Consider the following 13687-nt stretch of genomic DNA (forward strand, 5'->3'; position numbering starts at 1 on the left):
AAGAAGTTCTGAGGTTTGCAAGGAGAGCAGGAAGACAGCACAGTCTCCTGTGGAGCTCCTGTACTGAACATCACCAAATCATACAGAGCACTGCCCAGTCTTACATGCAGTCTGTCTTGTCGGGTCATCAGTAATCCATAAGCAGCATGTAGACGATTGCAATGTCCACTCCTCCACTTTTGGATTTTCTCTAGGGTCAAAAAAAAATCTTTTAATAAGTGGTGCTGAATGAGTCACTGCTTTGCCAACGTCTGGAAGAAGGCCCAAACTGTCACCCCCAGGGCGAGGGAAAATTGATTGATAGCATTGTTTATTCTTGGACTTCTGTAGCTGCAGAGTGTTGCTGAAACACATTGCTCAAATTAATTTAACAATGCAAATAATTTCACAGCTTATACAGAGGTACATCTACAGAGGATGTTACCAGAAAAAGTCCCCGAAAAAACATTATTTCACGTGGTTAAAACAATGCCGCATGACTTCAATTAAGAAAATATGAGACTGTGAAAATGAAATTAGAGCACAATCCATTCTCTACACCAGAGGGCAGACAAGACTTAACTATACCTAGGTGTAACTTAGCGTTTTGTAGGACTTTTAGTAAGTTACAGCAGTACGAAATAGTAACGCCATCATTAATGAGAATAATTATTAAACATTGTGATACTTTAAGAAGATGTGCCTCAATTTTGAATATGGGTTAAAAAAAAACAGAACAATCATACAGTAATTTTTCTTTCCGGACAATATTGATAGTTTTCCATCTTAACTTCAAGACAACCTGACCCAAATAGCTATGAGAGACCTCAGTTCAGAAACTTGAGCTTAACAGTTTAACGACATGAGATCCTCTTCTTCTCGCTGCTGTTTTTCAAAAGGTAATGCAGCCCTTTCACTCTGCAATCCCAAAGTGCCAGCAATTTTGGCTACTTTATCCTCACTGAAATCAAGACAATCTGAATGGAAAAATAGTGACTCCAAGTCATTTGCACACTGTGTTTAGAGTTGGATGTGTATATGACTGGCTGAGGGAGTTCAGCTTCAGTGAGAGCCTCCAACCAATTTCAGTTGTCTTTGAATTCACAAATATTATCAAAGTATCTTTCATTCTAATCTGGCTGTATCAGAATACAGTGACTGAGAAGAAACTGAAGAAGAGACTTTCTGAAATGCACACTTAGATTACACTATTTAAATTTTCTTAATGAAAAACCAAACATGGAACAGATTGGCATTTAGGTTCTGATCTCAACACTTCCCACAGGTATATACTAAAACTAGCACTGCAGAAGCTGGAGAATGAGGAATTTAAACTTTAGCCCAGGGGAACTTTGAAATTTAGCCCACAGATGAATCCTGCTGATGTAGGTGGAGTTTATGAAATGCTGCAGTGCGCAGCAGAAGAGCTGGACAGAGCAAGCATAACAGGGCAAAGGGTAGCAAAGACTATAAGGGATGGAAATCCATCAAGAAACTCATAACACGGATTACAAATAAATATTAGCAAATAAACTTACATGCGTGAAGACGTGATTCCCAACAGCTCCTTCAGGAAAAGTGGTCACCAAAATCCCAGGAAGGAAGAAGAAAATCCAGCATCAAAGCCTCTATAATTGTTTCTTCTCCATACTGGCCGGATGCAACATTATTAGCTTTCAGTTGTTTGCAGGGTGGCTTAATTATGAAATGGTGTCATAAATGATAAAGTAGTTTACTTAGAATATAATGGAACACCAACAGTAAAAAAATTGACATTGTCATGTAATATATTTTGCTGTTTCTACAGTGTTTAAACTAGGTTATTACTGGGGTGGAACAGGTGCTGGAGTATTATGACTTTAGGTTTAATAATAAAAAAAAGAAAAGAAAAAAAAATTGACTATAGAATATAGATATACGCTAACCCATTAGACACTTTGTTAGGTACACCTGTTTAACCTCTTATGGCAGATATATGGACGTAGTCAAGATCACCTGCTGAAATTAAAACCGAGCATCATAATGGGGAAGAAAGGTGAATTAAGTGACTTTGAACATAGAATAGAATAGAATTCAACTTTATTGTCATTGCACATCCACAGGTACAGGGCAACGAAATGCAGTTTGCATCCATCCAGAAGTGCTTTAGCCGTGATATAGATATATTACAATATATATTAGCAATAATATAGATATGTAAGTATATTACAGAAATGGGTCTATTATGGTATGTTATAATGTACACAGTGTGAAGTATGTTATGAATATTCTATAAGTATGTACAGGCTGTAGTGAGTACAAGCTATGTACGGGCTATGAACAGGATATAAATATGAAATAAAAAAAACTATACAGAAATATGAGATATACAGCTATACAGAAATGTGAACTATGCAAGTTATAAACAGTTGTAGGATTAAAAATTATTGTATGTACAGAATGATTATTTACACAGAACTCTACAGTAGTGCAGTTAAGATAAGTGAGATATGTGGATAATTTCTACAGAGGCTATATAAAGTGCTAGTGGTTGTGAGTGGTGGTTCAGTCCATGTTATTATTGTGTGTTTGAGGGTACGGTTGTCCATTGTGTGTGTGTGTGTAGGTGGTTGTGGGTGTGTGTATGTTCAGTCCATGAGTTTAACGTGGGTCAGATGTCAGGAGGCAGAGTTCAGGAGTCTGACAGCTGTAGGAAAGAAGCTGTTCCGGTACCTGGTGGTCTTAGTCCGGAGGCTCCTGTAGCGCCTCCCAGAGGGCAGGAGGGTGAAGAGTCTATGTGATGGGTGACTGGGGTCTTTGATGATTTTCCCAGCCCTTTTCAGACACCGCTTCCTGTAGATGTCCTTTATGGCAGGAAGTGGTGCTCGGCGATGCGCTGGGCAGTTTTCACGACCCTCTGCAACGCCTTCCGTCCGAGGCAGAGCAGTTCCGTACCAGACTGTTATACAGTTGGTCAGGATGCTCTCGATGGTGCAGCGGTAGAAGTTCACCAGGATGTCTGAGGACAGGTGGTTCTTCCTCAGAGTCCTCAAGAAGAAGAGGTGCTGGTGAGCCTTCTTGACCAGCTTGGAGCAGTTGGTCGTCCAGATGAGATCCTCGGAGATGTGGACACCCAGGAACTTGAAGCTGCTCACACGCTCCACAGCCGTCCCCTTAATGTGGATGGGTGGATGTGGGTCAGCATTCCTCCTGTAGTCCACGATGAGCTCCTTGGTCTTCTCAGTGTTAAGCAGAGGCATGGCATGGTCGTTAGTGCTGATCTGGGATTTTCCCACACAGTCAATGGAATGGTCAGAAAAAGAGAAAATATCCAATGACCAGTAATTCTCAGGGTGATAATTCCTTGTTAATGTCAAAGCTCAGAGGAACAACTGAGCCAAGGTATTCAGAAAACCATCTGTGAACATATATAATGTCAAAACTTGAATCTGATAGGTGACAACAGTAGAAGACCATACCAGGTGTGTCAGGCTTCTGGGTGGCTGCTCTGGATGTGTTACTCACCTTCTCTGCTAGGGTGGCGTCTGGACACCTGTGCCTTCCTGGATCCTCACCCTCCTTCTACTCACCTGATGCTGGTTCTGGCTGATTGCCCCTGACGCCATTTAAGGCCACAGTGGAGTGTTGGTCCTTGGTGGATTGTTGTGCTATTTTAAGTTAGTGTAGCCCAGCTCTCTATGATATTTTTCCTTGTGCTCCCTGGTTCTGTGGCTAATCGTTGGTTCTCCATCTCCTCCTGCAGAGACCTACCTGGACCCCAGCCTGCCTTCCCTTGAAACCCTTTGGATGAGCAAGAGTGTGAGTGAGGAACGGTATGGACATCTGGACTGAGTGTGTATTTTTCACAAGCGGATTGAAGAGGAATGTGAGTGTGACTGTTCCCCAGCCCTGGACCTACCCCTGGAATCCGTGGACCCCTTTTCTCCCTCTCACTGTACATATGTAAATATTCCACCACTTGAGTCCAGCCTAGTCACCATGACAAGGTGCCACTTCTGTTAGCTAAGAACAGGAAACCGAGGCTACAGTTTGCATGGGTTGACCAAAATTGGACCCCATAGAAGATTGGACAAATGTTGTCTGGTCTAATGAGTCTAAATTTCTGCTGTGACATTGGGATTATGACCACAGTGTACCCATCAGTTGAATATGAATTCACTGTACTCAAATGACCTCTACAGTCACCAGATCTCAAACTAACAGAGCAACTTTTGGATGTGGTGATTTGCATAATGGATGTGTAACCTACAAATTTGCAGAAACTTCTCATGTCAATAAACCAAAGTCTCTGAGGAATGTTTCCAGCACCTTGTTGAATCTATGAATCCTGGTACTAGACAGGTGTAACAAATAAAACAGATGTCCTTATGTCCTGTGAGTGAATACATACCTCTGGTATAGTAGCAGCATTTTTCAAATTCATGATGAGACCTGTTGTCAAAGAACATGTGAATGAGACAGGTTGCTACACTGTTTTTCATAATGTTCTTTCTTTTTTACTATAAACACGTCCACTCTCTTATTTTCAGTCAGTCTGCACACATGTTAGATCCCCACCGCCACTTTGTGTTAGAAGCAAAGGTTTGCGTATAAATCAGTGGGCTGGGGTCTAGGTTTTACAGACAGGCTAGGAAGGTTGGAAGATAATGAGAGGTTAAAACATTCTTTTATATGATTTGTTGACAAAACGGAAAACATGAAAAAAGAGGAGTTGGCTTTATCGTCATAGGGGTTGTATGCCAGCAGCATGACGATGGAGTTCTAAACCTGTAACGTGTAGGGCAGACATCGTGTTTCAGGTCACATTTATGATATTCACTACAGGACTTTAGATGTGGTTGGGAGAAATTTTCTCCCCAGGTCCATTTCTTCTCTGTCAGTTTGGATAAGCTTCGAAGCCGGGCTTTAGCAGTGAGGGCTCCCTGTTTTACACCATCGTTTTTTCTTTTCTTCTCATCAGATATCTCTTAACTCTTTTGCTGTCCTCCTTCAAGTCTTCTCCTGTCCTTCTCAGCTCTCTTTAGTCTTCTGTCAAATTAAACTTTCATGGATCTTCCGGGATTCTTAATGCTATAGTGGTCCTTTAAGTTAATGTTAGACCTTCAGACCTTTGACCAACTGGGTATAAAATTATGTTAGGACCACTACTGCTGCTATTCTTGCTCATAACCATCCTTCATACCCTCAAATGAGCTGAGAAAAAATGGAAAAAAATATATTCTTTTGAATCGCAGTTCTGTGTGTCTCTATTGTCGGTAAGAGAGAGCGCCACAGAGAGTTTCTTAGAACAACAAGAAAGAAAGATCTGGATAAACAAGTTTATGCAACAAACATTTGCAATCCATCATGCTAATTGAGTGCTCTGATAGCCTGCCAGTTGTATCTGAAGAGGCTGTGTGAGGCCCAGTTAAGCCCACTGACGTTAGAGAGAGTGAGGAACGCAATCTTTAAAATAAAACCAATTAGGTAAAATATAGCAATATTAATCAGTTAACCTTTTAAATAATAAACACAGGAATGCAAAAGTAAGCTGATGATATTAAACAGAACAGTCCTGTGAGATCTGTTCAGCTTTCTGATTTGCTGGAAGGGCTCAGCTGAAAACATCTGCTTGTGATATACAGTGCTATGCAGTTTTATCTGTTTTGGACACACATAGAAATAGAAATGGTCCTTGGCTGAGATTGTGATTACTGATTGGCCTGCTTATTTTTTTTTTCTCCATATAGTCTAAACTAAGCTAAGATACTATTGTGATGGCACTGTTAGAAAGCTGTTTCTCCACAAATAAGGGAAGCCACTGCCTTTCATGCTTGTTTACCTCCTTGTCCTGATATGGTTCTGTTTAGTGTTGACAAGTCTCCATATGGCATATTTGTCAGTTCAGCTATATTTAATCAGGGCAAATTCTTAAAAGCGGAGAATGTGTTAAACCAGATGTTACTTCTTTGCTTCTTCTGTCCTACCGAGCCTCCTGTGCCCTTGAAATTGTGTCATTGTTCAACAAGGTTCACTGGATCTACGGTCGTTGCTCTGCATTAGCTTTCACCTCAGACTCTAGCCAAGCATTTGAAAACAGCACAGAATTCTAATGTGGTTACATCTGTGTCTGGGCGGATCCTCGTCTTGAAGAAGAAGCAAAACTGACACATGTCCTTAGAGGTGCCCACTCTTGAACAGTGCTTTAGTATCAGTTTACTGGATGCAGCTGCAATATCAAACCAGTTCGTTTCAGTCATTCATTCATTCAAAAAACTCTCTCTTTATATCATTGACATTAGATGTGAACATCTGGCCTGATTTTGGTCACATCCAGCTGGAATTTGCCCCAGTCATAGCCAGGGCAGATTTAGACAAAGAATTAGAAACACAGGTGTTCAGGAAGGGAATCTTTTCTGGGAGGAAACTGAGGGCGGCTGTGCTGAAACACATCAGCACAGCAACAGGATCCAGGCCACTGTGTTATAAAACTGACATTGCTGAAGAGCAGCTTGAGGTCTGAGTATGTGATAAATAGATAAAAACGCTTTACAGGTCTCCAGTGGGGCGACATTCTGAGCTTAACAAACCAAAAACAGAAATAAATTTCACGTAATTGCAGAAATAAAATAAATGTAATCGTTTCTACAGTAACCACGCAGTGCTGTTATATGAGAACACGGTCAATGCGAAAGTAGAAAACCAAAAGACTGGTTTGTACCCAGTGTGAAAGACAGATGTCCAAGTATATTTAGCTGGCCTGAGTAAACCAGACACTACACACAGTGACAAACCACTATTCACTTCCAGTTTAAACATTTGCTTTGAGGATTTAGAAAAAGTAACTTTAACAGATTTTTGAATTGAGGTCAGTAATATTCAGCCCTGAAAGTATTATAGTTAGTTGGTAGAAATAAGCTATAAACAATGTATAATTGCATATAATACTAATACCATATTATGAATTATGAGTATTCACTTTGCTTTGCACCAACTAACTGCTAATTTTAAGACATAGGGTGTTTATTTTCTGCTAGAATTAACTGCTGACAGCTTCTAGAAATAATCCAGATGAAAAAGCAATCATAGCAATGTTCAAAGTTGTTGAAATGCCTTGTATAGGACCTGCAGGACCTACTGTTAGAGTGTGGCGTTTCATGCTCCAGTCCAGACAGGGCAGTTGGCTGCGGTTCTCCTTTAGCAATATTCTCATTATAAAGATTAGGAAAAGATGTCACTATGCTGCACTAAATATAATTTGATTTAATATATGAATAAAAACAAAACTGAAAGAAATGAATCATTTGAATGTCATCACATCAGTCCATCCATCCATTTTCTTAATCACCTCTCAAAGTCAGGATCATAAACAAACATATAATACATTGTGGGGTTATTTTTAAAGAAAGGCAGATATGAAATGTGAAAGTGATATCCGAGGAACCCCCATATATAATTCCCTATATGCCTATATATTGGCAGTACAAACAATACCAGTAAGAAACTTTGTTTTAAATAGCTCTGTATAGCATTATTATCAATTTGACCTTCAGATCAAACTATTGACCTTAAAGAAGGGGTCAGAGGTCAAATGTGACATGACATTTTAAGTCTTTTGATTAGTTTACAATATACACTACTCTTGTAAGAAGTTATACGGCTTTCTGTCAGTTTTCAACCAGTAAATCATTAAGCTGACCTTAGTTGAGGACCTTGGTGGATGTAAGTCAAATTTTAGTGGATTATTAACATGATCCCACTCTATACCCCTACAAAGTTGTATCAGAATTCAATAAAAACCTTTGGTGCTATCTTGTTTTCAAACAGAAAGCATGACACACATACAAATGGTACCAAAAACATAACCTCCTTGGTGGAGGTAATTAGGAAAGTGTTTACTGAGGTCACATATCAGTTGAGAAGTAGGCTCATTTTGTCTTCTATACAATTGGACTTATTATTGCAACCACATAAGTCATCTTCTGCATGCCATTAAAATATTAATATAATTCTAAAGTATTTCTATACTGTCTTTATATCCAGAGGCTAAAGCCATCTGCTCAAATCAAATAAAAGTGAAAAATAGAGAGGAGTGTTATTTCATTTCATTCATTCATTATAGCATTACACTACAGCGAAGAAATCTCACCACCTTTTGTGTGATGTGATCCCACTACCTAAAGCAAGATTAAGTACTGGATCTATTGGCTATAATCAGACCAGTAAAAATTTGCTGGCAGCTTGAGTGGTGAAACAGGCTGAGTTCCATGAAGGACACCATGAAAACATAAGCTGACACAGACCTCCAGTCTCAAAACAGACTGCTCTGCATGTGTGCTGGTCGAGCAAATTGACCATTGCCACATTTCTCACAGTTTCCATGGACACAGGAGAAATATTGCTAAGACCCAGCACTGGGCTGTTACCTTCCTGTCAGACTATGCCGTGATGAGAGATGTTCACCACTTAATTTCACCAATTTTAGTGATACAGACACAGTTTTTAGACTTTTTTATCCGGCAGACATTCCTTTTTTATGGATTGTTAAATATGATCGTTCTAATCTCGTTTCAAGCCTTAAGAGTGTCAAAGCTCTACTGCACTTATTCCTGCGTCATTTAGATTCATATAGCACCACTTTTACATTCAAACTCTGACAGCACCAGCCTCATCTTTGTGTGGAACACATTTACCTTTCAGTGATTTAGCTTTCAGCTTTAGCTTGCTTGCTTGTCAGACCTAGTGCCAAGATTTGGGAGTCGTCCCTAATGAAATGTACATACTTTAAAGCAGTAAATCCCAAGGTTGTAATATGCCCCGTTTTGAATCTATAAATGTGTCATATTACATTTTGTTTTACATGTAAATAAACAGGTCAAGGTGAGTTTGTCCAGCTCAGGCAGGATAAACTCTTTGGATGTGAATTTAGTAGAAATATGGGGCACAAGCCAGTGTGGCACATCCAAGGTTGTTTTTGATGGATGATCACTGAAGGTGTTTGCATGCATACATTTCAGCCTCTTTGTGTGAGACTTTAAAACATTAATAAGGTTCTCTCCTTGCAGGAAAAGCAAAGCACTCTCCTTTTTAAGCACTCATTGCAATTACCACTGTACACCAAACTTGGCCTCACCATGCCCTACTGTACCATTGGTTTTGCCCGGAGATTCACCGACTCAAGTCAGTGTCCCCTTTTTCATCAGTTACATAGTGACAAAGCAGCAGCAGGGAGAAATTTGCCATTGAGTTTCCAACCTGTCACTCTAGGCACTGACGCCCAGTTAATGAGAATTCAGCCAGGGGATTTTCTCCCTGTGAGAGATTATGGAGAGAGGCAGAGGCCATCACTCCTACCTTGGGTGTTCTTCACTGAGAAAGACAGCTATTGTCACAACATTCCTGCCTCAAGCTGCTCTATACTTCACAGCCTGATAAGCAGCTGTTTGATCAGCCGGCACCAGAGCAGGTATATTAGTGCAGGCTCTCTGACGTCGAGTTTAGGAAATCATTTCATGCTTTAATAAATGTTAACCAAGACTAAATAGCGTCTACGCTCCAATATATGCGTTCTGTGTAGGTCACGTTTCTACTGACAAATGAAGTGGAAGGTGTATAGATTACATAAGGTTTGTTGGGCCTTTTTGCTATCAGCATTTCATTTTGAAAGCTGCACAGCAACAACAGCGAAAACTAATTTTCAAAGCAAGCCAAGGAATCAATAACAACAACAGGAGCTTGAAAATAAAACACAAAGACAAGTGGAGTAGTACCTAGATAATTCTGCAGACTCCAAACACCTTAATTTTAGTCCACATACACACACTCTCTTCTCATTATATTAAATTATTATTACTTAATCAAACCTCATCCAAAAAGCTGCCATTTCCCCCAAAATCTTTCTAATGCTTCTTATATGAAACTTTGCAAGGTGAACCTGTTGAAACTGCCAAAATGATCTGCCCACTGATGTCACAAATATTATAATGCAATGACGCCACTGGAAAATATTTGAAGAGCGTGTTTTGTGCACCATGTTAAAATAAAAACAAAGATGTGCCTGAGAATAAAGATAAAGACTCAGCTGATGTGCAGAGGGGTAAAGGGGGTTATTTAATTCTTGCATGCCTATTTTGCATTTAGTAAAACAAAATATAGCTTCCTTTTAGTTAGATTCAGTTCCAAAAAAATAACTGGGCAGCACAACTTGTTTGAGAATCAAAGCTGAAATCCTAGAGGCTGTTTCAAAGAAGCGATTCAACAGCATCTGTCATATTACCAGCTTTTAATACAAGACATTCTTGTCTGCAGAGGCATCACAGCCACGGTGCGGTCCTGCGTTTGAGAAACTCACTGACAGTTGTGGTTGCTTTAGCAGAAAGGGCTGACATTTGTCTCAAAGCATGTGCAGTAAAGTTTTATAGTACTTTTTGGATGCCTTCTTCTCATCCCTCCTTCCTTTCCTCCCATACAGCTAAGGATGGGTGTAGTCTAGATGAGAAGTGGGCGAGCAGTGAATGGCTGCCTAGCTGGCGAAGGATTATGCCAGCTGAACAGAGTCTTCCAGCCCTGAGCTGTCCACCCACTCCAGATCCTGTTCTTCTGTGATTAGCCTGCAGCCTCTGCCCACTTTAGCCTCCGTTCAGAGGCTGTCTCAGTCTCAGGTGTGAGTGATTTCCAGGCAACCTTTGCAGTTTTCTGTCCATCTACATGAGTTATGTGTAATGAACCAGCACATTTAAATTGGGCAGCATTCAGGCAGGCCACCAGGCTTGTTAAGGGATTATTATATCTGCCTTAGTTTGTCTTGCCTCAGCTTGATGAAATGTCAGAAGCTGTAGTTATTAGTTGTGCGAGTGCTTGGTGGAATCCCGCTCCTTATGACTACATCTTTTAAGCCCAAGGCTAGACATTTCTTTTCTTAGCATTAACACAAAAAACCACACACACACACTGGGAGTCTCATGAGAAAACTTTTCTCTCTATCTCTTTTCCCCCTCTAATTTTACCTAAAGAAAAATCTCTTCAGCGGACAAATTATGGTTTTAATAAAGAATCTGCCAGTTTGACTCTCGCTTTAGGCTTTGTTATCATCTTGTTATGAAAGTGAGGCTCCATCAGCTGCTGCAGTCATGGCTGTATGAAAGCGAGGGAGAGAGAGGGAAGAAAAAAAAGAGAAAAAGCTTCATGATGTGATAAGCAGTGACACACAGGGCAGCGCTCCATCCCTGTGTTGGAACATGCCTGAATGCTCCACAGAGACTGTGTTTTGTTAAATTTCCGCTGCTTGTTAACGTGCAGATTACTGAAGAGTCCACACATGTCTTGGCTGAAGCAAAGGATGTATGATGGTTGCTGATTCTGAACCCGTTAAATACACTTTTACTATCGGATGCACACACATCTGTAACCGACTCATCAAACTAAAAAGGGGTGGATCACGGTGCCTGTTTGCTTGGTGATACATGTGTTGCGCCAATTTAGACCTCATGTGGGCACAAGAAGGATACTTGCTGCTGCTTTTCCTTTGAAGATCCAGAATTGGAAACTGTTTAAGGGTTAAGTCTCCCAATTGCTTCCCCCACACATGATAGAGTAAACTTTTCTCTGATCGGAGAAGGTAGGAAGAGATGAATATGAAAGCTGATCCCAAATGTGTCAGTTTCTGTCTCTACCATGCCTCGTGGCATCCTAAACAGAACTGTATTGTCTGTCTTCCTGCCTCTTCCCTTTCTGCTTCCTCATCTCCTGCTCTCTGTTTCTCCCTCCCTCGCTGCATTTTTCTCAGGCAGAGGCGTCCATGGACCCTCTGGCTCCCAGCTTTCGTCAGTGACTTGGAGTGCTTTGAAAACTTTGTGAACTCTTCCTCTTGGAGTGGGAAGGCAGAGAAAGGCGAGCAGTTGATGGGACGCTGCCCGGCAGCAGCAGCAGGCTCCTCTGGAGACAGCATCAGGACTCTCGACTGGAGGTAATCCCCCAGAAAATGATAAGAAAACACCTCAGGCTCCTAACCCCCCTGGCCCTGCTGGGACTCCTTGTGGGGTTGGCAGACCTTAGCCACGGCTCTGTCGGGGAGGATGAGGATTACTACATGCAGGGGCTGCTGACAGGAGAACAATACAACCAGGTCCAGGTGTTGGAAAAGCAAAATTCCTTTATACCCGTTGGTGAGGAAAACCCAAAGGAGCATCCTGCCAAGAAGACTGCCAAGGCAAAGTCAGACAGCAGTAAGAAGACAGATAAAACCCCAGCAGATGCAAAAACAGGTAAAAACACTGCTGTGACTTAGAGAGCAACTTAAGCAACTTTTAAAGAAAAACAATATCAATGAGTTTTTATCAGTTTTTTGTGTTTTGCTGTAAATTTTCTTTTAGAAATTGTCTACAAAAGCATGATCATTAGCAATCAATGAGCATTAGTGATCTTTAACTTTGGATAACAGATAATCTTAACAGTATCTTGTGCTGCTGCAACCTCTTTTCCTGTTAAATCCCCAGGAAAGGTAAACTTATGAGACAGTGTTGAGACAGCTTTCAGTTTCTAAAACAGTCATTCTAGCATTTTATTTTTCATAGTGAATATTATTTGGAATTAAGTAACATCACAAATTTCATATTATTTGGCATTTTGCATCATTGGGTGCTTGCTGTGTGGAAAAAGTGAAATATCACTCGTAATCACCTTTTCTCAGAGTCACCTAACACGCAGCCGACACTCATGCTAATAGATGAATAGAGATGAAAAATTTGGAGGCATCGTATTAAACCCTGATGTGCTCACTGACTCATAAAAATAATGATCTCATGACGTAGTCATCCTCCTCACTACTCAGTATGCATACAGACCCATGTTTCTGTTTGGCTGCAGCACAACAGCAGGATTTAAAGCTTCATGCATGGTTGAGATTAGGATTGCACTGTGTGGTGGTGCAGTGCACATGTGAAACCTATCCTATCCCAAAAAGTAACAAGCACCAGCAGTGCGGTCTTGCTGTAGTCCATGTTGAAATGGACAGCTTGAATCTCGTCCTCAAGGAGCCTCTGCTCATGCAGGAGCAGGTTTGTAGGTATGTTTGAAATACTGCCAGGTGATTGGGAGACAGTAACAGGCTGTGAGGGTTTGTGTTGGTTGGTGGCTGATAGCGTAGTGCAGCTGTGTAGACAGTGACCTCATGTTTCAGGCATCTGACTTCACGTGTCTCAGCAGAGATACCTGCTGCGGGTGAGACTGGAGGAGGAAGGTGTTAACAGTGATACAGGAGCTGCTTCTTCCCTACGATTACAGTTTTTATCTCATTAAATGCATCTTAATCACTTTAGTGTCTTCCAGATAAAGTTATCTACAGTATCTGAGTCGGTGTGGTGGTTTGCACTGTCACCTCAGAGCCTCAGGGCCTGGGGCCTGTCTGCGTGTGCTCCTCATGTTCTCTCTGTGCCTCTTTGGGTACTTAGGCTTCCTCCCACAGTCTAATGACAAGCTTGCTGGTTTATTGCTGATTCTAAATTGCAAGTAGGTGTGAATAGATGTCTGTTTCTCAGCGTTAGTCGCGTGGCAGTCTGGTTGACCTGCTAAGCACGTACCACGCCTCTTACCCAATGACAGCAGTGATAGGCTCCAGCCCAGATGCAAACCTGAATTTCAAACTGTTTTCTTTTTAAATATTAATTGTACCTAATATTAACTATCTACGTCTTTCTGCAGACAAAATAGGCATCTAGTTACAGAACAAAAA

At 41.0% G+C, this 13687-nt stretch overlaps 1 protein-coding gene and 1 long non-coding RNA gene across 2 annotated transcripts in view; one reads left to right on the forward strand and one right to left on the reverse strand.

The window, feature by feature from the left end:
• On the reverse strand, positions 1 to 4533 carry LOC120441436. The gene is made up of 4 exons (XR_005614086.1): positions 4370 to 4533; positions 3438 to 3759; positions 1518 to 1546; positions 1 to 190 (listed from the first exon to the last, which is right to left on the reverse strand). It is a non-coding gene; the product is annotated as an uncharacterized LOC120441436 (long non-coding RNA).
• Positions 4534 to 11600: 7067 nt separating this feature from the next.
• cpxm2 (carboxypeptidase X (M14 family), member 2) overlaps positions 11601 to 13687 on the forward strand; it is a 30315-nt gene continuing 28228 nt past the window's right edge. The window contains exon 1 of the mRNA XM_031750688.2: positions 11601 to 12221. Within this exon, the coding sequence (XP_031606548.1) occupies positions 11939 to 12221 (283 nt within the window). The 5' untranslated portion in view covers positions 11601 to 11938. The remainder of the gene's footprint in view (positions 12222 to 13687) is intronic.

This window comes from Oreochromis aureus, linkage group 8, assembly GCF_013358895.1.
Source record: "Oreochromis aureus strain Israel breed Guangdong linkage group 8, ZZ_aureus, whole genome shotgun sequence".
NCBI lineage: Eukaryota > Metazoa > Chordata > Actinopteri > Cichliformes > Cichlidae > Oreochromis > Oreochromis aureus.